At 43.0% G+C, this 26191-nt stretch overlaps 2 protein-coding genes across 8 annotated transcripts in view; both read right to left on the minus strand.

The window, feature by feature from the left end:
• Positions 1–1143: 1143 nt before the first annotated feature.
• Positions 1144–15464, minus strand: LOC117891828 (protein GDAP2 homolog). 5 transcript variants are annotated; one of them, XM_034797569.1, is made up of 13 exons: positions 15314–15464; positions 9860–9936; positions 9639–9790; positions 9428–9570; positions 9229–9361; positions 9055–9164; positions 8736–8990; positions 7290–7417; positions 7123–7223; positions 2703–2856; positions 2501–2640; positions 2241–2439; positions 1144–2166 (listed from the first exon to the last, which is right to left on the minus strand). In XM_034797569.1, exons 2-13 carry the CDS (start codon positions 9926–9928, stop codon positions 2122–2124), a joined length of 1629 nt encoding a protein of 542 aa, XP_034653460.1. In that variant the 5' UTR covers positions 9929–9936; positions 15314–15464; the 3' UTR covers positions 1144–2121. The 5 variants fall into 5 exon arrangements, with proteins under 5 accessions (XP_034653460.1, XP_034653462.1, XP_034653464.1 ...); XM_034797571.1 differs by lacking the exon at positions 15314–15464 and adding an exon at positions 14937–14955; XM_034797573.1 differs by lacking the exons at positions 8736–8990; positions 9055–9164; positions 9229–9361; ... (2 more) ...; positions 9860–9936; positions 15314–15464 and adding an exon at positions 8279–8297 and having other exon boundaries at positions 1348–2166.
• A 7334-nt stretch (positions 15465–22798) lies between these two features.
• LOC117891824 (terminal nucleotidyltransferase 5C) overlaps positions 22799–26191 on the minus strand; it is a 42914-nt gene continuing 39521 nt past the window's right edge. For all 3 annotated transcript variants that reach the window (XM_034797563.1, XM_034797565.1, XM_034797564.1), the window contains one exon: positions 22799–25222. In XM_034797563.1, coding sequence (XP_034653454.1) covers positions 23621–25222 — 1602 coding nt within the window. In that variant the 3' untranslated portion in view covers positions 22799–23620. The remainder of the gene's footprint in view (positions 25223–26191) is intronic.

A 26191-nucleotide genomic window follows, 5' to 3' on the forward strand; every position in this document is an offset into this window, starting at 1 on the left:
CTAGTTTTCTTAACCTTTTCGTTTTTTTTTAGTTTTTTTTTGTAACTCTAAAGCCATGGCAAAAATTTGAAATGTTATGTTATGTTATAGATTCAATTGGGATACTAGTTTTAAGTACTTTGCAGTTGGTTTTAATTTTTCAATGTACTCGTAGATTTTGAGACTTATCTACAAATATTCAAATATTTCGAAAAGTATTCGCCTATATATTGTATTGTATATTCTTTGAGAAAGGAACACTTGGCATAACTTGGGTTATTCGATTGGGTTTCTCTTGCTGAGCTGAATAGGAGGCCAGGCCGTAGATTTCTGAATAGTTTTACCTAGTATTGGGGTGTATTTCCATACTAACAACTCCTAATCTCTCCTAAGCTCTCTTCAAGGGTAACTTTTGAGTAGACTGTACTTTTAGCTAATTGAGTAAGTATTCACCGTAACGCTGATGATTGTTAAAATCTGAATTCTGCTTTCACTATCGCATTCCGGTTAATTGCTGTCGATACAAAGTATGTATTTGGCATAATTGTATATGTTTATGTTGGTTTGTTGATCCTTGAAGATGGTACATATACATACATATATAAGAACATTTCCAAAAACTATGTCTCTACTTGGTTTCCCGTTTTACAATAGGTACTAGCCGGGCCGGGCAATGGAAAGCGCATTGCATTGCAGTGCGGTGCATTGCATTGCATTAGGCCTGCATCAAAAGTTCCTTGGCTTTGGTTTACTTTGGTGTTTTGGTTTCTTTAAATCAATCCCTGAGTGCATTTTGCTTTGCATGTACGTAATTGCTATAATAATCAACTGTTGTGTGTTGTTGTTGCTGTGGTTGGCTGTGGATCAATGTATTCGCTTATCAATTGAGTGGGTCGATTAGTGTGTGGGTTTTTGTGTGTGCGTGTTTCTTGTTGCCTGATTGCTGCCAGCGAGAGCGAGTGCCATAATTGATTCGACTTATTACAATACGTACATATTATCTATATGAATACATACTATATTTATGCATACTTGGTTGTAAATGTCGACGGCGTGCTCTTGGCTTGGAATTGGGGACTTTCTTTTGAGCGCAAATGGTGCTTGGAAGATAAAGTGGGACGTGTGTGTCTTTCGCCTAAACATAATTCATATCAAAGTTGAACATTTAACAATAACTATTCGTTAGGTTCTTTATTGGTGTTTCGATTCCTGGGCGGAAGGGGCCGCCGCCTCACGGTGAGCTCTAGTAAGTACATATCTAAGTATCGTATCTACAAAAGGTATGCGTTCCGAGTGTTGATTTGCTTGCATTGACTCCTCCCATTTGGTATATATGTACATACTCGTATGTATTTGTTAATCGTTAGCTTTGTGTATATTTAGTATATTTATTTATGTATAAATACAATTGAATTTATAGTACGTATGTATTTTATGTATGTGTATATATCGGGGGATCAAACTGCATACGCGTTAGGCTCTAGTATTAATAATACACTTTGTAATTGCAAAGATAACTAACAATACAATATATATATATATAAGTATCTATATTCCTTTCCGAATTCCGAAGTACAAGTAATCATTTTTTCTTTATATATGTATGTGTATATATGCCCGTCATCTAATTTCAAATTTCATCTCCTTCAGCACTGCTAACATTTTTGTTCTGGCTACTTTTGGTATCATCATCTCCTACTACATCTCCTCATCCTGCTAATAGTTCAACGTGTCTATTCTTATGTATGTCCTTCGCCTGCTGTCAATCAATAAATCTTCTGAGTCAACTAATTAACTAATTTCCATGCTGTTCATAAGAATGCTTTACATAACTCTCGCTTTTTGGGGGTTTAGCATTTACATATCTGAATGTAGATTTATCATTTAGCTAATTGGTTGGGGCGTGGGGGGCGGCTGTAGGCCCTTCCACAAACGTATGCTACACAATGCTCAACAAAACTTGCGTCAGATCAATCGGTAAACGACAACATCGATAGTTATGCGCAAGTAAACAATTATTACTTATCAAGAAAACAAAATACGTTCTATAAAATCTATAAAAACTTCACATGTGTGGGTGTATATATATATGTATATGCTATGGCGGCTGCGCTGTCTTTAGACAGCCACAATGGCCGCCATCTACGAGGCAGTCGGCACAGGATTGAAGTAATGCAGGCCATTGGTCTGTAATTAAAGGGAATCATCGGAAAACATTAGAATCAAGCAGCTCCTGGTGTATGGTGGTCCTTCTGTCTTACCGCCATATCGTATTCGGTTATGTAGGCGGGGATTTCCAGCTGATCCTTTGTGATGGCCGAGTACAGATGCTCGACTCCAGGCAGCGAATGCACTTTGGCCTTAATGGCGGGCGCCATGAACGTTGTGAACCACCAGGTCATCATTTTGGTCCAGAATGTCGGATGCACTATGTAGAAGGCCTTCAGGTTCTTCTTGTATCTGGAAGGGCGAGCAATCAGAGATGGTTTGGAAATTCTCTTCGGCTGGGGGGGACACTCACTTGTAGGGCAACACACTGTAGACCTCGCGCAGCCAGTGCAGCGATGGATAGTTATTCGTGGAGGTCATTGTGTGGAAGTAGGAAATAACATAGTCTCCTTTGACGATGGGATCCAGTAGCTTTATCAGATACAGCAGAGCCTGCAAATAATAAAGTTAATTTAGAACTGATCTAACATTGAATCGAGCAACGGATTGCCTACCTTCTCCAGGTCGATGTTATGGGCGGGGAACCACTTGCCACAGAACACAATCACAGGGCGACCCAAGCGATCGACACCGCTCTGATACAGACAGCCAATGCCCGAGACCTCCGTCAAGTCCTCGACTTGAGCGCGACGCAGGAGGCGTTCGTATCTGAAGAATAACAAAAAATACAATTATTAATCATATGGAAAAATCCACTAAGAATTCTCGTATTCAATACAAATCAACAGTGAGCCAAGCACTTTGTGAGTGAAAGCTCGCTCTATTAGCACACCATGGGGAGTTTCGTCATACAAAATAGCTGATTAGATGGATCATAATCATGCGCATAGCAATTGTTTACTAGTCTGAGAAAAGCGCGAGAAGCTAAGCCCATGGATACGAGGTTTGCCGCAGCAATTATGTGAAATCACTTGACTATGGACTATATATAGAAGGCTAAAGGGGTGTCGCGCGACTTATTATTATGCCGGCACGCTGTTCCACACCATATACGAAAAGATAATGATGGCTGTCGGCAGTGCCAGACATGACAGTCTGCCTGTCTGTCTGTCTGTTTGTCAAGAGCAGAAGCTGCTGTATTTCGCATTGGCCAACTATTTGAAATTCATTTCGCAAAAGCGTTAAAACCCATGTTTATCTGTTGGGGCTCTGACCCAGAGGGGAATTATAAATTTGTTATGCGTGCAATGCTGATGTTTTACTTGGGTCTGTGTGCTTTGCCTTAGCTTATGTTGGGTAAATATTTGTCAGATAAAAACTCAAAATTAGATCAAACGAGCGAATGATGGAGAGTGGCAGGGGGATGAGAAATTAAATGATAAATAGATAGTTCTAATTTGAACACAAATTGGAATGGCAACGTAATGCGCACATTGCTTTGATGAGTCACATATGAATTGGTCAGGCAATCGATGCACATGCCTATATTTATTCATCGGAACATGTTCGGGAGCTGCGCAGGTGTGCGAAATTGTGTTTGAGTGATTAACAACTTTCGACTGACACACGACGCCCTATTAAAACGATGTGCTCTCGACTAATTGCCGGAGAGAGATCCGACTCGTGCCGCAGTGAACTCCGGTAGCAGCTACCGATAAGCCGCAATACGCAGCAGAGCCGTAAACGACTGCAGAGGAAGCACCCAGATAAAGATCTAGATAATTCTGGCCAACAAAAACACCCAAATGTGACGCATTGTGACGCAGTCTTAGCCCAACACAAACGCCATCACAGTACCAGTGTTTGAACAGCTACAGATACAGATGCGGATGGATGCACGAGTTGTGGGTTCAGATGGGGTTGGGGCTGGGGTTGGATGGTTTTGGTTAGTGCCCCACGAATATGGTTATCGTGTGAAAAGCACAATGAATATTAAGCCAAAATGCTAATCCGTGGAATAAATCTCACAGCTTAACAACTTGCTGGAACGCAGGGAAAGGTAGGTACTAATGTTATTATTAGATCACATTTCCTGCAATCACGGATTGCATGTTATTGTTCACTGGCACGTACTCGCAGGCAAGGCCGAGAGGAGTACATATGTATGTATCTCCCATTGTTTGTTTATTAATAATGGAGAAGCGGGTGGTGCCAAGGCCAGTGAGGGGGAATAGTGGGAATGCATATTGAACTAAAGGATATACATAAATATGAGTGATTCCATAAATAGAAGTGGTAAGGGTGGTGTGTTCTTTGTTCTGACGTCATAACTAGGAACCAAGAGAACCCACGTCATTGCAATTATGAAAGAACTCCTTACAGTGATTGACACCTTTAAAAGGACTCCCACTGTTACCTTTCCTCCGGCGATTCCATGAGCTCATCGGGCAGCACATCATTCATGTCGCCCGTCTCTTGCATGGGAATCGAGCCCAAGTCAATCGACGTCATGCCTTCCAGCATTGTCATAGTTTACAGTTGTAAGTTCTTGTTGTTGTTGTATTGTCGGTGGGTGGCACTAGTTCGCGTTTCTCCTCCTTCTTTCGTCTTTCGCTATTCGCTTCTCGCCTTTCTCTTCTCGCACAATTACGGTTTATCGATTTTAAGTCAAAATAGAAAATTCCGTTTTACGGGCTGGCCGATCTGATCTGATTTTCTTTGCTCTCTTATTGTCGTCTCCCTTTCCACTCAATTTCGTATTCAATTGACGCAGTATTGTCTTATTCTTAGTAATTTTAAGAGTGTATAAATAGTTTAAGAACTCTCGAAAAAAAACTGTATGTGTGGGCAGCTTGTTGGCCAGACTTTTGGTTGGTAAACGGAAGCCGCGCGTGAATGTGTAAAACTAATAAACGCTTTTTGCTTTAACTATGCTGTGCGATTCGGTTCACAGTAAAATGATTGAATTTATTTTTGGTTTATATAAAAACTGCCGCCGACGGTGGCTACACTTTGAGTATTTCAATTCACGAGTGTTCGCTGTGAGTGGCGCCTTTCGACTGAGCGATGGAGCGGCGTGCTGCGCTGCTCTTGAATGCTTTTTCGCCCCCCATCATTCGCATCTATATTATGTACCTCACCAGCGGGTCAGTGTGGAGCAGCGCGCATCAGGCAAAGCAGAGCAGACGGCACAAGGTGTATTTAAGAAAGGTGTTCAGCCACTCTCTCTTTCTCTATCTGCCTCTTTCTCTTATGGGAATTTCTCACCCTGAATTTATATACCTTCAAAAGCATGAAAGCAAAGCTCTCTCCCTCTTTCTTTTACTCTCTGACTCTTACTCTCGCACCTCCCACTCTTTGAGCGTGCGCCCTATCGCCGCCTGTTCAATGACATCAGTTACAACAAAAGAGCAACAACTAAAACCAGCGGCACCAGGCTATTGCCCAAGGACATGCTAACCGCTTTATTTGCGCTAATGTCAGTCACTCCACGAAAAACTGTCCAAAAAATGAAATCAGTTCAAATGTTTGCATTCGTCAGTGGCAGCCAAATGCGCAAAAAGCTACAAAAACGATACCGAAATGGCAAAGGTTCTATTTTGGTGCTTCCTGTCTTCTAATGGCTTCTCTTCTCTCTTGCGCCCACGCAGTGTGTAACAATTCCATCAAAGAGGAATGAAACGCGAAAATATTACTGTAAACATCAACATCACTGACTCTGACTCATGCACGTGTGTTTGTTTGTGGGGTAGATTCTAATTAAGGCTAAAGAGAAGAAGAGGCTGCACGAGGTGCATTCCCCTCGCAAGCATATGTACGAAGAAATTCGTTAAGGAAGCTGCGGCGCCTGTTAGTCTCCTTCTCCCTCGCCCTACCTCCCACTGTCAACCGCTTGAATAAATTACGTTACACGAGGAGATGTTCGATTAAACGTCTACAAAATGTGCGCGACGGTTGTGCGGTTTCATTCAATGAACTGCAACGGTTCGATATTCTTGTATATGCATATACCCATATACAGGTTGTACATATGTACATACATACATACATACACATGCACAACCTGATCTGATCCGGTTACGTGTGTTCCCAGTTCCATTCCCACTGAAGCATGCCCACTTGTCATATTAATTAGGGATTTGACAAATATTTGGCGAAAATGTGCATTAAAAAACGCGATGCATAATCAAAGCTGACATTTATTATTTGACAAACGTGCAGGGTGAGCAAAAACGATGCTATTTGTTTTAAATACTCATTTTAATTAGATATTCGCCATGGAAAAAGTTCACCCAACCCATTATCTATCTTTAAAAGTGGCCCATTTGGCGTGGCTGTGTCACAGTAATTATCTATCTCATGATTCCATTATAAATATTCATAAATATTTAGCTCAAAGCTTCACTTTTGCGGCTTGAACAGTAAAAACAAATATTTTTAGCTGGTGTTAAAATTAGATTGGCTCGGGTGAAGGAGATGTCATGCAAACAATGACGCCGCAAAGGATGGTCACTTGTACATATGTACGTCACAGTTGTCGTCACAAGCAAAAGACTAGGCACTTGGCATTCCTCGATTACTGTTGAGCAGGACCACTAGGCACTGCTGACACTCAACTCTACTCCACTCCACTCCGGTGCCCGCACTCCAATTCAATTTCCACTTGCCCGCCCGGTGGCTGCTTGCGTGCCAATGCTCTGTAAAATTTCGACAAGCGGCAGCGGAATCGGAATTTCCATAAGGAGCAGGCGGAGGTGGGTCGTTTGTTAGACGCTTAAGATATTTCCGGCATGCTTTTGTAATAAATATGCGCTGGGCAAAGAGTTCCCTTTCAATGTGGTGTTTATGGGTGGAATGGGAGGGTGCGAGCTCTGGGGCTGCGTGTTCTGCTGTCAGTTTTATGAACTGCAGATGTCCCCCGCGTAGCACTCGGTAGGTGTAAGGTACGCCTAAGAACGAGTGACGCAATGCGTAACACGATATGGGGGACAGACAGAGAATAGTGTTGTGCTGCATCTGTGGCGGCTCACTCACCTCTCCTGGTGCTCGATCCCCTCGACGCCCTCGGAGATGACATTCTCATAGACACCAGCCCGTGGACGATCACTAAGCAAATGCTGTCTGTCCAGATCACGCTGTGGAAAGTGGGAATGTGTGTCTAAGTAATCCGATAATGTTGCGAAAACTCAATTAAGACTCACCTGAAGCTGGGTCTGAAGTCCACTGCTGTAGGAGTTCGGACTGAGGCCGTTCATGTCCTTGGGTCCGTACTCCAGGTCCGAGCTGTTTCCCTCCATATCGTGTGGACTAACGTCGGAATCGTCGTCGGCTGCAATATGCAAAGAGAGAAAGAGAAACAGTTAATTATTTAGATCTTCAGTGCAGGTCCATGGTCACTCTGGGGGTATTCCATTACATGAGAACTCAAACGAATTGTTTATCATTTTGGGCCTGCTATTATCAAAGTACAGCTAAAGCACAGATAATGCTGTGACGAACTTCAGCGATGCGAAATTTGAGTTGAACTGAAAGCGGTCTCTGGCACGGCTTCTCCTCGACTGCGCTGTCGGAGCGCGCGAGCAGATGGGCGGGCAGCAAACAAAAACAGGATGCTGTCTGCCTGCCTTTGCTCTCCCCCTGCGATAACCCGATAAGGCGACTGCGTACTGCTCCCCAGTGTTGACATGATTTAGGCTTGGTATCCCGCAAAGATTGGAGCGACTGCCACTCGTCGCCGCTGTCCTGATAAGAGGTTCTTCAGCTAAATTAACAAACTTTTGTTGACAAACTAACGTAATGCAAATGCGACCAAGTTTTCTAGTAACACTTTACAAGCCAAAATAATCGTGGGCAGTTCCAAAGTTAATTCGAGTTAAAATTAAAGAGTTCTGTTACTAGGTGTATAAATATTCTTTCTTTTTTCCTACATAAATGTAGATTCATTAATATAAAAACAATACATAGTTATTAGATTGTATCTCGGCTCTAACGATCAGTTTTATTTATTTACTTGGCAAATGTCAAGTCTACACACAAGTTACGCGACATGTAGCAAGTGAGTGACACAGCCTGAAAGTATGTCTCTTTGAAATTGCACATAAGTTTATAGCAGCCAGCCTGCTGTCAGCCAGCGCAAAGCTCACCAGCGACTGCGAATATAAATCTTTGAAATTTAAAATTTCTTGCTTACTTTGAATGGATTTTTGGGTAATAATTTGATAAACACTGAAAAATTACTTCTATGTATCCAAGGCTCGATGAAACAACCTAATTTTGTGGCCGAATAGTTGGAAATTTAACGACTTTCACTGGACAATTGGATGCAACTGCCGCCAGTGACCCGCACACGACCGACTTTGCAACGTAACTGAAGCCATAGAATTTAGTCAGTCAGTCAACATAGCTGAAAAGCAGTGTTTGCATACATTTTGTTGTGTTTCATGTGCTTTGTGCTGCCTTTTTTTCGCTCTAATCTTATCGACAGCCCCACAACACAACAGGGCCGAAATGGAATCATCACCGAGCCCCGACCAGCTCGAGTCTCTAGAAGATAAGCACAGACTTTATCATCTTCGACAGTCGATAGCCCGACGAGATAGGGGTATCGGTACAAAACAGTGACGACAAACAGAACAGGAGATACTCACTTTGGCGGTGACGCATGTGGACACTGTGGTGGGGATTGCGAATAATGCGGATCTGGCGGTCGGGATCGGGGTGCTGTGGCTCGCCGAATTCGCCGCCAATGTCCTTGGGCAGTTGCCAAAGCGCGCTGCGCTCCTCTAGCTGGTCGCGGGGGAAGTAGAGCGGGGCCAGCACCTCGTACGTCCCGCGTTCGTTGCTGTTCACACACAATATCACAACCTGAAGGGTGCACTTGTCCAGGTAGCGTCGGATGGTGCCTGAGGGAGACGAGATCTCATTAGGAAACTCCCATTCTGTGCCAGATTACATTCCAGTACTCACGCAGGGCAATGTGTGCGGCCACATCCGCTGGAAAGCTCTTCTGGTGGGCACTGATGTTGCACAAGGCGATTGTGTGCAGGTTCAGCTCCTTGGCCTTACACAGAACGTTTCTACCAATACAAAGAAGTCATTAGATAGAGATATCGCCAAAGGGTGACAATGGGATCATCCTACCTGTAGCAACAATGCAGCGTATTCTCGGCTGCCGTCTTAAACTTTTCCCTGTAAGCAGGCGCCACTGTATGCAGCACATACTTGGCTGGCAGATTGTATCCACGTGTGATGCGCACATCACCAGTGCGGCATTCTGAAAGGGGAGAATCAGAGCTGGAGTTATAGAGGTCGAGAAGATGTATCCATCAACCTGACTCACCTTTAACATTTGTGCTCAACTCCTCCCTCAGCTGATTGCCAGCGACGGCGAGTATGCGCTCCGATATGATATTGCTTTCAGTCAGAGTTTCATCGCTGGTGTTTGTGATGGCGTCCACATCCAGTGTGGTCATGTCGCCATCCCTGAGGAGCGCAGAACGAACAGACATTAATCCCATTGGTGGAATGACAGCAATTGCACTTCCACTTACCAGATCACCAGGCGATTATTGACATCTTTGGACAGGGGAAAGGGACTGCGATTGTGCCGGGGTCCGCCCAGCGTCGAGTAGTCCGTGATTGGCAGCCGAGTGTCTGTTTTCTGTGAGCCTCCCCAGGTGGCCAAGTTGTCCAACTTGATGAGCTGAAAAGAGAGTGTCAAATCGGTGTAAGAATCGATTCTTGTGTTTTCAGTTCGAATCCCTTTACTCACACATGCACTGGAGCTGGAGCTGGATTCGAATGCTTTGAAGTCCACATTTGAGTTCGTGTCGAGACGCATTGCTCCCTCTGAAAAGAGTTAAAGGAGAAAGACTGTGAAATCAGATGAAAACTATTTTTATCCTCTGCTGATTGGTGTGTAATTCTGGCCAAGTTTAGCAAGCACCAAATATAACCTGTTCGAATGTCTCTCAGTTTGTGGTTCTTTCGTTTTTTGGTCATTTCCATTTTGGCTAATCAATTTGTGAACGATAAAGCGAAGTCTTTGTCCGGCCAAAGCCAGTTTCGGCCTGTGGAATCTTGTGTGTGGCTGAGTGCCCAAAAGTTATCTTCAACTCCCCGAGTGAATCACGTCTGATAGCCCCGTCCCCTGTCCATTTAGTGGCTGGGATGGTTGTCTCGGTCTGGATGAGCAGTGAATGAATTGTATAAATATTTTCATTTCAATTGTCATCGTTAGATGTCATCACGTAGTCGGAAGATCTTAATTCGCGAGTAAACACGACAAAAAGTGCCCAACATTGTTGGAGCGAATGTTGGTTGGTTGCTATTCGTTTTTAGCTCACATACTAAAAAAAGGGCTGCCTGGAGCAGTGTCATGCCACCTCCTGGTCCACCTGCTTCATGTGCGTCACGAGTCGAGAGTTGTGAGAGGTGAAAACAAAAGTCAGCCAGCCACCAGAGATGTTGCAAAGTGCAAACTGCTGGGGACGGTACTGCAGCTGCGCTCTTAATTGCCATATCGGATGCTGGGGCTGGGGCTGTGGGCGTGTAGCACCGCCCACCTTTGCCCTTTTTGGCCAGGCAAACAGGCAAGCCCACAGAGCTGGCCAGAAGTAAAACCAACTGCAGGGCGTGGAGCATGTGCAACCAAACATCCTTTCAATCCTCACATATGCACAAGGGGGGGAGGGGCATGGGTGGTAACGGTAGCATAGCAGGTGTCAGTGCCAGTCATTGTTACAGATTTGTGTCGAGTGGCTCTGTGTGATAAGAGTAGGTGTCGTACCTCGAACAGGGTTCGGGCACACACAATGAAAAACTTTCCACATGCCAAACAACAGAGGCCGCTGCTCGCACTTGTTTAAACATTGAAGATTTCAAGGGAATGCCCGATACCCAGATCTGGCAGATATGGCTCTCAATGGATTACATCGAGGGTAAGGTACAGCGGATCAGTGAAAGCCGCTATAATAGTTGCTATCATGTATGGGATAACGCTTAAATATAATTGAATACTAGCTATGGAAACTCTATTAAGCTGTGGGTGTGGCAGGTGGCGTGGAAACAATGTAAGCGTAAGCATCACTCACGTCTAAATATAGTATTTCCCCAGCTACGGATGTACTTATGTACATACTATATCTTGAGGTCTTTGTGGGTTCGGCTAGATCAAATATACAAACACTTTTAATCTACGAGAATGGATAGTAGTACGTTTAGAGATCATTTTAAAAGATTGTTCTTCCCGTATTCCATTATTTCGTGAGTGAGTGTATCATTTGTGCCCCCTCTTTGTTGCTGTCATTAATTCATTCATTACATAAGCATTCCGCCAGTGGGGGCGGCACACATGCCTGCAGCTATGCAGGCACCCTGTATACGGGTCCAACAGGTCTAACCGGCAATCAAAATTGACAAATAATGTCCAGATTGTTTACGTAGCCGTTAACTACGTTGCGAGCAGCTGTTGGTGATGATATGGTTGTGTTTTGCTGGAGCCAAAAGAGAGGCAAATGACGCGCCCACTGGGAGGGGCAGTGGGTTGATTAGCACCGCATACCACAGCCCCAGTGGTGGAGCCACTTGCTCTTACGCTTATCAGGAAGCAGCACACAAACTGTGCAAAAGTTTCCCTTTGCTGTTGCAATGTGATTCGGGTTTAGCTGCAGCTTGTGGCTGCAGTTGCGGCAAGTCGAGGACGAGGACGGAAAACAGGACCACGCTTGACTTGCTGCCTCCCTGACCGATAACTTGATTCGCAGTTACTTCTTTGATTGCATTCAATGTGAGCAATCACAGCGGGACCAGCCACTGCCAATGCCACAGGAACCAGCACCACCACCAGTCCACCACTCCTCGAAACTGGACTTGGCTGGGGTCCAAAGGGTGGCTTGTCTTTCCTTGGCTCTGATTCGTCTTTCCAGTTGGCGTGCCCAAGTCAATTACATTTGTTCAACTGTGTTGCATGTCATGATTTACTGTGGTTCCACCTCCCTCCCCCCAAACTACCCATCACTCCCAAGAGACTTGGAGAGATAAGTCGATTTTGAAACTGTTGGGTAAAGATGCAGGCGGAAATCAAGCCAAATGTAAATCTCGATGCAGGGGTCTGAGAAAATGTGGAAAAAACTGTGGCAAACAGGTAATTTTCTTCCTACATTAATAAATAATATATGAAATCAATATTGGCTGGGGGTATGGATCGCAATGTAAATGTTTATTCTGTTGAAGTAAGATTTTCACGGAGATCAATATTAAGAGACCCAATAAATAATACAGCTTTCGCAAGAGTATTCCCATGTCGATCATGATATGTGTATGTATTTATGTATGTGTCTGTGTACATACATATGCATTCTTTGAGCTCTCAACTCCACCATGCACCCCCTCGACCCACCCGTTACGAACCGTTCCGCTCTCATTTGGGAAAAAAAAGCTGGCACAAAGTTTGTTTACGCTACACGCTCAATCCGCCAAACTGTTGCATAATAAATGCGAAATTGTCGCCCACATGCCAAGGCCCGAACCGAGCCGACCCGTTCTGGCTGGATATGTTCCAAAATAACAACGAGAACAGACAACAACAACAAAACTTGTCTTTTGTTGCCGTCGTGGGGCATGTAAAACTACGGCAGAGGGGCAGGGCTGGGCAGGACTTGGACAGGGACTGTGGCAGTAACGGCACCCGTAGCACTGGCAATGGAAGTGACAACAGCCGAATGGGGCTGCGCTTGGCACGAACCGAATCGGAGCAAGAGACTCTGACAAATTTAGTATACGCCATGTATGGGCAGGTTGTTGGCATTGTCCTTTGCCTTCTGTGATCTCTGGCCCCGGGACAAACCCCAGGCAAGCCAAGTCGTATAACAGCAGCGCAGTACCAGCCGGGAAGCGGTCCGCCAACGATTTGTGTATCTTTGAAATTCAGCAGCGGAAAGTCAGCGTCAGCCAAATATTTGTTGTTTATATTTATTTCGGATGCGTCATAGGCGGGGCATGGCCTCGACGAGGCTCGTGTTTGGCTTTGTAATGCTCTTCGCAGCGCGTTCCAATCATTAGCCCAAGCGATTCTCAAGCCCAACAACAGCAACAACAACAGCGGCAGATACAAAAACCTGACGTCACCAGTGGCGCAGTTTTAGCAGATAGTCGTACTTTAACGACTGCAACACTTACTCGCACTGACACCAATTTGAGATTCATTTCCCTGGCCATTGTTAACGATAAATTGCTGCAATTTCTAGGCATTATCTCCCACTAAATTGTGTCAAATTGTCGACAGGCAAAAGTTAATTATAATTTGGTCAAGGCCCAAACAACACATTACGAGCTAGCTAGCTCCACCTGAGCGCCGGGCGAGTGCATTTATATAATGGCACTGCCGAAGCATTAAATGAAGGTGGTAGGATTATGCCAGGAAGTTTCTGCTCTGCTGGTCCGACTCCAATGACCCCAATAAGCTGCCTGTCTGTCGGTACAATATATCCGATATTACTTGGAATTGTTGGGGAAATTACAAATCTATTAGGGAAATGCCACACAGACTCGTTTTCTATGCACAGGCCAATGCTAAAACGTTTGTTACAATAAAGAACAGTTGGCAGGGGAGAGACCAAAGTGCACAGTGGGACAGATAGGTACCCACAATTCTTAGTAATTCGTACTCCCATTCACTTCATATTTTCGCCTGAAAAAACTATTCTAAGATGTTGCAATGGCTTTAAAGTTTAATGGCTACTAAATAATTATATGAACTCCAACTAAATATTCATGCAAACTTTGGCATTATAATTGTGTACCGTCCCTCCATCGTTTTGGCCCACTGTTATTGCGTTGGTTAAGCAATTTCAAAACAATTTGATAATTGAGCCACAGAGTTTCAGTTCCGGGACAGGCGGAAGGACATGTGTGTGTATGAACGTATATGGGGGCTACGGATGATTGGCTGTGGCTGCAATTAACCGTCCGCCATGTGGGGGTTGGATTCACATTCACCGTCTTCTTGCCACAACTGCATCGAAGGTGAATCTGAGCTAACCGGATTGATAGCTGCCAGGCATGGGTCAGTCCAAAGGTCAGGCCATCATTGTCGAAAGGAGGGAGGTATGAAATAGGTTTACTGCAGTCATATTTGATATTCAGAACACAGAATTTCAAGGAAAACTTACGGACTTAGAGGAAAGCTAAGCACCAGCTGAATCAAGGCTGAGGATGGTATGGTTACGGTTTGGCTCGATTCCGAGCTGGGGTTTGTTCATTCAAATGGTTTACCACTCGCTTATTTATGTATTTTCGTATAAATTTCTAATGCATTCGATGCCCATGATGCAGCACGTACACATGGTATTGCCAGCAGGGGATCAGGGGAACAGGAGAACAGAAAGGGGTATCGTATCCACACTTTCCCCGTAACTGGAGTTCGGTTCGTGCATAAACCTGTCACCACCACCACACCAGCACACAGACATGGCGGAAAATGCCTGCTTGGGGAGTTCGTGGGGAGACAACTCACTAATCAACCGAAATCATAAATAATTAGTACTGCTCTGCCTCTGCAGCCCTCCGCTCTGACCCTGCTGCTGTTATGCTGTTGCTGGCTCTGGTGGCCCAACTGGAAGTTGCACAAGCCCCGCTCTTGAAGGTTATTGTATCTTTTTTTTTCTTCTTTCGGATACGGATACTCTCGCATTCGCATCTATGAAGCTGAGAGTGTGTGCGCGTGGCTGTGTCTGTGTGTGCGCGTGGGTTTGTGTATTTATATAGTAAACCCCCTTTTCCACCAACGCTTTTTGGCCATTTCGAGTAAGAATCAAAATACGGTGGGCATTGTATAACCCGGCTAGTACCTTTGTGTAACTTCTCAAGAATCGAAAGGTGGCCCAGTAGAACCGTTGGCTGGCCTCGTTTTCAAAAATGCACACACAACTTTTTCGAAACGAAAACACCGTAGTTAATGCACACACACACACGCGCAAGTTCTCGCTCCCATACACACATAGACACCCACTCATTCGCGTGTGTAAACGGGTAAGCTTACACAGGGGGTGGGCTGGCGGGGAGTATGAGATAAAAGAAAACGCGGTAGTTGGTGGTAGGCGCGGCGGTGCTTCAGTCCGTGTCTTCTGTATGTATGTTTGTATGTATGCACAAGTAACGCTTGTGGCTCTGTGTGTGTGTGCCTCTGTGAGTATTTGCAGTCAAAGGCGGATTTACATTTACGCACTCTTTCCGTTAATCAATGAATCAAACTCGAGCTCCAATAGCCGATACTCTTTTATTGCTTTGTCGCGTTACGTTTCCCGTTTTCTCGATTTTCTCTTTGACTTGTTACCAACCACTTCGTGCACTTCGCGTAGTCTGTGTTTTGTGTTTGCAAGCTTTTGAGCAAGTTTTTTTTATATTTAATCGCTACAGCGAAATTGGTTGGTCGCAGAGATGAGTTGGACTGGTATATCGATATATGTTTTTGTGGGCACACAGACAGACCAGCTGTTTATGCGGCGCTGCCACCTTACGACTTTGGAGAGTGAGAGAGCGCTGGCAATAAAATAAAAAGCGAAAGGAGAGAAAGAGAGCGCAAACAGGAAAAACAATTCTGATTGGTTAAAAGTTGAAAACGCGTAAAAAGTCGGAAAAAGTATTAAAAGTATTTATTTTCGAAATAGAATTTCAAAGTACTTGGCGGGAATAATAATAAGTAATAGGAAGTACATCTTAGATCTGATCTTGTTCTGGGCAGGGAAATCTTTCGAAGTACTTTTGTATTACAGGTTATTGAACTTGCCACACAACTTTCACACATAATTTTTATTGCATGTTCGGTTATACCAGAATATATACGCATAACCACCTGAGTTTAGCCTGCCTATTGAATAGCACAGAAAATAATGTAACTAATTTACCTAAAATCCCCAAGTAAGTAATTTATTAATTTGGTTTTATGTGTTCAATTAAGGAACTAATCTAATTCTATATTTGCAGTTTTAAATGTGCTCTTTTTGGCTACGACATTGACGAAGTCATCAAATTTGTCAATGAAGCTGCCGATCCCGCTTTTCTCTCTCAATTCTATTTCTTCAAATCAAGTATTATTAGGGCTGTCAAAAATATATCAAAATATCAATATATCGATATTTTTCAAAATAAAAATATATTTATATCGTGATATTTATTGCTGCTATTTATGCAGCAGTGATTTTGTGAGGTGTGAGGTGTGCGATATATAAATATGATCTGAAAGATTCTCGCACTGTGAACAAGCCTGTGCGTGTTTTGAACCAAAGAACTTACTTAAAAGGATTATAAATGTAAAGCGAAGAAAAGTTGAATAAGTCAAATTAGAAACACAGAAAAGTGGAATAAGGATTAAAGATGTTATAAACAAACATATGTAAGATTTCTGTTTTCTTTATGGGAACTATTTAATTCCGCTGCGCGCTGAATTTAATTTTAGCAAATATTTACAATCGAAAATATATCTATAATATCAAATAGATCGATATCTTTGCAGCGATATATTTTAAATCATTTTGATATTTTTTCCAAACAAAATATATTACCGATATGATAGTTTTTCACTATTTGTCAACCCTAGTTTTTGTTTTTAGTCTTGCAGCCAGTGTGACCGCGGAATTATTTGATGTATTTTCTTTCTATATTTCTATATATTATATATTTTCTATACTCAAATATTAAAATACATATCTTTTTTTATATTAAGCTGTTCATTTTTATTTGAGTTTTTGTATATTAGCGAGCTTTTAATTCAAAATGTGTCTGGGCGCGGTCAAGGAAATTTTCTCCTGTCAGACGTTCTTCTGGACTCATTTTTGCGTTTCAAATTTGATCACAAAAATATCCAAGATATACCAAAAATAATATATGTACTTACATACATATGTATGTTCACCCTTGACACTAACCAAATAGTATAATAGATATCCAGCTTTGAAGAAGCAAAACGTCACCGCAAAATGTGCGCCTTGGAGTCCCAGGCCTCTGCCTGGAGTCCCGGCTACAAGTATTAGTGCGTATAGAACACGCAGCAGAAGCCCAAGCTACATGGGTATTAGTGTTTGTAGAGCGCGCAGCTAGAAGCTACATTTGTATAAGTTCGTGTAGCCAATGATTTTGTAGCGCTCCAAACCGGTTTCACACGGACACTGCAAGCAGTGTATGTGTTGGTGCGTTGACTTCCTAAACTGTGATGAAACGAAAATTCGTTTTGATGATTTGATTTTGTTTTCGGGGCTTGGCGTATGAACCTGACCTGCCGCAACATGTGCAGAATGAGGGGTGGGGGTTGGTGGCCAGACCCTTGGGGGTTGGAAAAAATAAATATACCAATAAAAGTTGTTATTGTATTTGAATGCTGTAATTGTTTTAAATGCAGATTTTATACTGCTTTATTCAAAATTGTATGCATATTATGGAAACGCCGTCGCTTCTCGACTTCGTTGCTGCCGTATTATCAACATTGTTACCAAATCCATCTTTTACAGACAAATCATTTTATTTCATTTCATACAACTTTTCAACTGCTGTTTTCGTCGTCGTTTCTGTTCTCGACTTCATGTGCGCTTTAATTGTTAGCGCTTGAAACCTTTTCATTTTTTTTTTTTTTTTTTTTTTTGCTTGTGAGCTAACATACCATTTAAAATGAAAACCCTCAAGACTTTATGAAGTATCTTGCCCCTCAATATCAAAATAAATTTGTTTTGTGTGACCTTTATATGCTTTATATAATTTAGGGTGAAAGGGGTAACGGATATTAACATCTGAATATGTATACAAATAATGAATTGCGGCAATCGACTTTGCGATACAAATATTTCCCATTAGAGTATTCAGAGTCACGGTGTGAACAAGCAAGAAGTTTTGACGGAACGGGACATGGAGACATGTTTGATGGCAAGGCGGCTGCCTTGCACATGTACACACACATTAACACTTGCACATTTTCCTCCGTCTCCCATCGGCAAATCGAGATTTGGACAACTGACCTCAAATTTGATGCCCAAGCAAGGCACTAAAATCTGCATAGACCCACCGCGTACTTATTTTTTTTTTTTTTTGTGTACATAATTTACATATGTATGTATAATGTACAGACGGACGGACGAAGGAGGGAACAGACGGACGGACGAACAGACAGACATAGCTTAATCGACTCGGCTATTGATGCTGATCAAGAATATATATATACAGTATATATATATATAGTATATATATATTCTTCATCTATTACTATTACTACTACAATATATATATATACAATATATATATACATATAAACATATATATATATTTATATACAAAAAAATAAGTACGCGGTGGGTCTATGCAGATTTTAGTGCCTTGCTTGGGCATCAAATTTGAGGTCAGTTGTCCAAATCTCGATTTGCCGATGGGAGACGGAGGAAAATGTGCAAGTGTTAATGTGTGTGTACATGTGCAAGGCAGCCGCCTTGCCATCAAACATGTCTCCATGTCCCGTTCCGTCAAAACTTCTTGCTTGTTCACACCGTGACTCTGAATACTCTAATGGGAAATATTTGTATCGCAAAGTCGATTGCCGCAATTCATTATTTGTATACATATTCAGATGTTAATATCCGTTACCCCTTTCACCCTAAATTATATATAAAGCATATAAAGGTCACACAAAAACAAATTTATTTTGATATTGAGGGGCAAGATACTTCATAAAGTCTTGAGGGTTTTCATTTTAAATGGTATGTTAGCTCACAAGCAAAAAAAAAAAAAAAAAAAAAAATGGTTTCAAGCGCTAACAATTAAAGCGCACATGAAGTCGAGAACAGAAACGACGACGAGAACAGCAGTTGAAAAGTTGTATGAAATGAAATGAAATGATTTGTCTGTAAAAGATGGATTTGGTAACAATGTTGATAATACGGCAGCAACGAAGTCGAGAAGCGACGGCGTTTCCATAATATGCATACAATTTTGAATAAAGCAGTATAAAATCTGCATTTAAAACAATTACAGCATTCAAATACAATAACAACTTTTATTGGTATATTTATTTTTCCAACCCCCAAGGGTCTGGCCACCAACCCCACCCCTCATTCTGCACATGTTGCGGCAGGTCAGGTTCATACGCCAAGCCCCGAAAACAAAATCAAATCATCAAAACGAATTTTCGTTTCATCACAGTTTAGGAAGTCAACGCACCAACACATACATTGCTTGCAGTGTCCGTGTGAAACCGGTTTGGAGCGCTACAAAATCATTGGCTACACGAACTTATACAAATGTAGCTTCTAGCTGCGCGCTCTACAAACACTAATACCCATGTAGCTTGGGCTTCTGCTGCGTGTTCTATACGCACTAATACTTGTAGCCGGGACTCCAGGCAGAGGCCTGGGACTCCAAGGCGCACATTTTGCGGTGACGTTTTGCTTCTTCAAAGCTGGATATCTATTATACTATTTGGTTAGTGCCCTTGATATGATTTCAATCAATAGAGTTTCTATCGATTGTCGAAGCCCCTAAAGCTGGTATTTTCTAGTTAATTAATCTGTCTGGCAGCGCTGAGCCATCGAAACATAAATCCACATCTGACACAAACTCACCGCCATGAAACTCTAAAAATTTCGAAATTGCATGTGGCGCGCTCAATTTAAATTTGAATCCTGGAAAGGCATCAGTTCTGTGCATAAATTATAGTTAAATATTCTATGCTATGCTTGACTTGTGCAAAGTAGATCGGGTTTGCTTAAAATTTTTAGCAAACGCCCATTTGTCTGTCGCTGCTCACCCGCATGGGCTCACTATCTATTTTTGGCGTGCCAAGTATTTTTCGAGGCACTCGAAAAACTCTTTTGGTCATAAACAACTTAATCAAAATGCATAAATCATCAATGATACAAGACACAAACACATAAAGAAGCTGCCGCATAGCATTCGATACCATTCCCCTGCGGCTTTGTGCGCTTGTCATATTTTCCACTTATCAACAACTTCATAGACTGGCGGTGCCGGTCGTTACTCGGACTGGACGATGCTGCGACATTATACAATTACCTGAAGCAAAATCCAAAAAACACATGCGAATTAAATTGTAAAACGAACGTGAAGCCAGCAGCAGAGGCGAAAGCGAAACAGCTGGAGATGGAGATGAAGATGCAGCTAAAGTCGAGGTTGAGGCTGGGTCTGAGTTCGAGTCCGAGTCCGAGTCCCTGGCTGCGCCTGCGCCTGTCTGGCTCTGGCCGCGAAGATGCCTTTCTGTGTCCATGTCCACTCTCATAATCAGCAGATGTTTGCCGCCATGAAATTGGAAAGGAGGAAACAGTTGGATGCCCGATGGAATGGCCAACTGGTTATAGATGTGACCACTTCTCTTTGCCATTCCCATTCCCATTCCGAACCCTGATTAAGAAATGCCTGAATAGATTTATATTTTTTGTTTTTTGTATATTTTTTTGTGTGGTAATTTTCGCGGTTTTTATACTTTTTAGGTATTTTTGATTGTTTTTATTGAAATTCCTTAGATCGCAAGAAGCGCACAGAAGTAATATGTATGGTAATTGTTGTAGATATAGATACATTATTATATATATTTAATGTAATATGTAAGTAATATATATATTGTGTTGTGTGTGTGTGTGTGTGTGTGTGTGTGTAAATGTGGTGTTTGTGTGAGTGTTTTGGGGGTTTGTGTGTGTTTTTAGGTTGGTATAATAATTATATATACGTAATTAAGTATATGTTTATTATATACAAATCTCAATGGATTGATTTGCTTGCATTTACAATTATATCTGGTCTCTGTATCTGGATCTTTATCTGTATTGTAGATGTATAAATTTAAGATTACACGCTAGAGATATTTCAAAAATGTCCACTTCTCTACAGGCTTATCCGACTAACATATATCTAAATAATATATATGTGTATATATCTATGTATTGTATGGTATTGTATGTAAATAAACAATCCGCCTAGCCCAGGCAGCATTAGCTATGGGACCCAAAATAATATTTAAAAAAAACAAATAAACCTTTTTCTTTTGCAGCTGACATATTTGCCATAATTTTGATTTTTTTGTGTGGATTTTCTCGTTATTTTTTGGTTTAAGTTTTGATTTTAGTTTTTCTTGCTTTAAAGTTTGCACTAAGTAAAATTTCTTGCAGGCTGCTCGCTGGCAAAGGAGACTACGATTCCATTCGGTCCCGTCCCCCAATGCAGATCGAACAGCATGCAAATTGGAATACGTTGGCTTTGGACCTTGTCGAATATGCATAGAGATTATCTGGATATATACACATACATACAGCGTACATTATGTCACAATGTCTAAACTAAAGTTAATACATAAATTCAAAACACAAGTTCAGGGTTAACATTATACAAAAGTGCGTAAGTGGTGGCAATTCTTCAGAGAGTTCTCAAAGAATGCACGCAGAGAGGAAACATCGTAAACGTCATCGTCATCGAATGCGAATTATCGGTCATGCTCGAACATCGATTCGTATTATTTTGTGGACCACTTGTTGTCTTTCATTTGTTGTGGATATAAATATACACAAATATATAGATAAATATACATACATATGCTTGCTTCTACATATTTTAGTCATTTGTTTTTTATAATGTTTGCAATTGCAAAAGAAAACTTACACATAGAGCAGAAGGTTTGTTGTGTTGTTTGTCGTTTGTGGTAGCATTCAAATGTTACAAATAGTTGACAGCATATTTCTTGATTTACTTTATATATGGATGTATGTATATCATATCATGACAGTTAATAATCATTCATAAATTATCACCCATCTGAAATTAACTGCTTCTCTCATAGCATACATACTTAGATCCATCAATCAATCAATCACTGACCTCACTCACATACATGCATACATATGTTGCTGCTGCTGCCTGACACACACTGAAAAAATATACTACAAAATATGACATTCTTCCCAAACATTCTACATTTCAATTCTCATTTCTCATTCTCATATTATCCGTTTAGAGATTTTCTTTTTGTTGATTTACTTTTGATTTTCGATTACAATAATTGGTTATTGATTAATTGTATTGTTTGTTTTTGTGAATTGAATTTCATTGAGCAAATTCTTCTGATGCTGTTTAAGCATCCCTCAGATAAATACAATCTCCTTCTCCTACATCTCATTCCAGTCATCATTCTCATTCTCATAATCATACTCCTCCTCTGACATCGACAGTTCAATTTGACTAATATTTACATATTATCTCATCACTTGTTTCATCATATCATCGTTGTTTTGCCTGCCTGCACTTGGACTTTTGCTTGGAATTTCTACTGGACTGGAACCGACGACACTCCTCCTGCACTCTCCTGCACTTGTCATACAAAAAGTCATTCAATTTAATCGCACAATTAACAGGCTATATAAGTGTTTGTCTATTCAAAAGGTGTGGGCGTGTGGGGTAGGGCATGATGTGGGGGCGTACGTTACAAATTCCAAGTTAAATTCAAATTCGGGTTTTTCTATTGTTTTATTACAGAAAACAAAATGGAATAGGATAAAGAAAATGAATGAAAGTGGAAGATAAGTAAACAACGAGACAAAACAACGAAATTTAGCTAGATCCAAACATATTTTGTTGTTGAAACATCCGCGAAAGTGTGTGTGTGTGTGTATGTGAGCCGTGTTTTATGGTTTATACCTTCTTAATCTTTGTATTTTTCAGCCCTTTTTTTTTGTTTGTTTTTTTAAATATTTTTTTGGGGCCCTGATCAACATCTAACAGCGGCTGGACTTCAGTCTGAAAATGATCTTCTTTGTTGAGAGTTTGGTGTGGCTGTGTCTTGGAAAATGTCTCTACAGACATATGAATTGGGTAAAAGGGGAAGGAAGGGAACTTTGAGTCGTACCGATGGGCACCGGGAAGAAGAAAGGCTGCGTTACCGGTTGCCCTGCATCTCCGCTTAGACAAAATGCTTTAGATAGTGCTCCTCATCCTGATGCTCGGTTACATTGAGATAGGAGTTCTCGCCAAGCAGCAGCATACTGGGCGGCGATCCATCGTGCGGATAGAAGAAGGCAAACTGTCCGCTGTAGGTGCCCGCCTCCCTGCTGTCCTCCCGGCTGTAGACGGGTACACCTTGAATCTGCTCCGTGGTGACCACCAGGATGCCAGTGATTCCTCCACCTCCTCCTGCTGCTTCTGTTGCTGTTGTATCCTCCGGACCTTTCTCTATTCCTGTCATGGCTATCTTCGAATTTCCATCTTTCTGTATGGTTGAGCTCTGCCTCTTGTTCTTGTTGTTGTTTGTCGGGATTTGGATTTGAATGCGAGGTGGGGCTGGAGCGGGGGCCGGAGCTACTGCTGGGGCTGGGGCTGGTGCTGGGGCTTGGGATGATGATGGTGATGGTGGTGATGGTGGTTTAGTTATTAGTTCAGTTTCAGCCAAGAGCGTTGATGTTGTTGTTGTTGTTGATCCCAATGCATTCTCTGACAAATGATGCTTTTGCTGCTGCTCCTGATGCTGATGCTGGTGCTGTTGGGTGTGCTGCCCCAATCACGTGCTCAGCCAGGTGGAGTTGCACGTGCAAATGGTGCTGGGAATCACAGGTGCATAGTAGACGCCGTTGGCATAGATGAGGCCCGGCGGACCCGCCTGTATCTGAATAGTCTGTGGGCCCGCTGCCGCGGACTGATCGCTGCTGCTTGTGCAGCAGACCGTGGGCGGGGCCGCCTGCTGCATGTAGATGGTCTGTCCCTGGGCCGACTGCGGCGACTGTGAGACCAGGGTGAGCGTTGTGCCCTGCTGCGACGCCGCCTGTGCTTGTGTCTGTTGCTGTTGCTGTTGCTGCTGGTGCTGCGCAGAGTCCAGGAACTGTTGCTGCCGCTGTTGGTGCTGCTGGTACTGCTCCTGGGCCTGCTGCTGCTGCTTCTCCTGCTTGTTGTAGAGGACCTGGGCGGCCAGCGACTGGATAAGGTGCAGCGTCTGTCGCCGCTCGTGGCTCATCAGGCAGACCGTCGACATCTCGACCACCTCGCGTAAATGCATCAGGTACTGATACTGGAGGGGCTCCTCGTCGACGCCCCAGAAGTGATTGCGCAAGTAGGCCTCCAGCTTTGTGGTCTGCGTGTTGATGTCCGGGAAATCGATGAAGAAGCGCGAGCACATGTACCGCTCCAGTGTCTTGATCAGCTGCGAGTCGACGGCCTTGTAGTTGCGCACCAGGAGGTTGCAGTACTTGAGCAGGCCGCCGCCGCGGATCTCCTCTGGCTGGCGCGTTGAGATCAGTTTCTTCTGCAAGTGGTAGAGCGCCTCCTGGAAGTCCCCGTACACGGACTCGCCCACCACCGTCGGGTAGAAGTTCTCGGATATGGGGAGAGCGGCACAGTCGTAGAACAGCAGCAGCGAGTCGAGCACGATCTGGAACGAGTCCACGGAGAACTCGAACTGGCGCCTCATCGAATCGACGAACTTCAGCTCCACGTTCTTGTGGCCCGGCGAGTTGCCCAGCGAGATGAGGGACCAACGGTCGCCGTCATTGTTGTTGTTAACCTTGACCATCTTGCCGACGTAGGCCTCCTTGAGGGAGCACGTGTAGATGCGTCGCTTGCAGACGCCCTCGGGCATCAGGTCGAGCAGTGTGTTGAGCACGGCCACCTTCACGCGGTCGAAGACGCGCGGCGTACTCAGCTCGATGGCAAATATCAGGTCCAGGTCATTGTATGGCTGATCCTCGCTGGCTAAAACATGACTAGCTGCCCCACCGTTCAGGCGGATGTCCTTAACTAACACCCCGGCACCGCCGGCGTTCACCTCTGCCTCCAGCTTGCGGCGCACCAGGTTGACCAGGTCCTTGAGCGTCACTTCCAGTGTGGGGAAGTTGCCGCGTCCATGTATGGCCACCTTCTCGTCCATCACGTCGTGCAGCTTGCTCACCTGCTCGAACGAGAGAACGGCCAGGCGCTGTGTTCCCCCGGTGTCGACGCTCTCCAGCGACCCATGGTCCGAGGTCGAGGCTATCGAGGAGCCCGAGCTGGGCGACGGTGGCGGTGTCTCGGTGCCGCCATCTGAGTGGAATCCATCGTCAATCTGGTAGACGTCCATTCTGTTGCTGCGCTGCTGATGGTATACCTGTTCGGCTCCGTCTAGTGTCCCGCACTGCAAACGAAACAAAAAGAAGACAGAATGTCAATTACAGATGTCGAAAATAGAGGAAATGTCTTGAATATATTCTAGATTCTACATCCCATTTGCTTTCGGTTGAGGTCTGAATATGTCTTTAAAATATTGAGATAATTCCCGTTAAAGTCATGCTTGAGTGTGTTCCAAAGGCTGTCTGGAGTTGCCTAAAGAATGTTGCCGAAATGATCGCATTTGTTATCCCAAAGCTGGCGAGGGGAAGCTATTACATAAATATGTATATTTATCCCCCTATAAATGGTCTGCTTCTTTCAATATCATCATTATCATAACAACATCATCCATCCCATTGCCGATGACTATTTTATTTTTATTTTTTTTGTCACTGCTGTTTTATTTTCATTTTTTGTTGTTGTTTTCGTCCATTTTATATACTTATGTATGTATGTACGTGTATATTATCTAGCCAATGCCAAATGTGCCGCCCGGGGGCTTCTTTTAATTAATTAATTTGCTTTAAATTTGTTAAATTCGTTTTCAGTGTCTGCTTTGAGCGCTGCGCTCTCTCGCCTGCTCGTGTGAGTGCAGCCTACGCGCTGCGCTAAACATTAAATTCTGTTCTATTTATTGCTTTTGTTTTTAATCGACAAAAACAACAACAATCATTTTTGGCGCTTCTCGTATCGGTTCTGTTCTGTTCGCTTCGGATCAGATCGCGTAGAATGTTCCGCGTTGTTATCGTGGCCGAGGGACACCTCTTTCCCCGATTAACCACTTTTATAATTTTCGCCTTCTGTTTTTGTGCTACTGTTATACTTCTGTGTGTGTGTGTGTGGGGGGGCTATTTTATCGTTTAGCTCTATCTCTTGTATAAGTTTTATCTGCTTTAGGTTTTTTCTTTCTTTCTTTCTTTCTTTTTTTATCATTTTGTTTGTGCCGTTCACTGTAAAAATTAAATTTTCTGGCATAACTGGCTTCCGACCCGAC

The sequence above is a fragment of the Drosophila subobscura genome, chromosome E (genome assembly GCF_008121235.1).
Source record: "Drosophila subobscura isolate 14011-0131.10 chromosome E, UCBerk_Dsub_1.0, whole genome shotgun sequence".
NCBI classification, from domain to species: Eukaryota; Metazoa; Arthropoda; class Insecta; order Diptera; family Drosophilidae; genus Drosophila; species Drosophila subobscura.

Bases quoted from the DNA above. Each gene is read 5' to 3' on its own strand.
- LOC117891828 (XM_034797569.1), bottom strand. From the start codon at position 9,928: ATGCGTCTCGACACGAACTCAAATGTGGACTTCAAAGCATTCGAATCC. The intron at 9,165-9,228 runs GTAGGATGATCC...TTGTATTGGTAG, and splicing joins ACGCTGCATTGTTGCTACAG to AAACGTTCTGTGTAAGGCCA. The intron at 2,857-7,122 runs GTGAGTGAGCCG...GTTATTCTTCAG, and splicing joins GGGATCGAGCACCAGGAGAG to ATACGAACGCCTCCTGCGTC.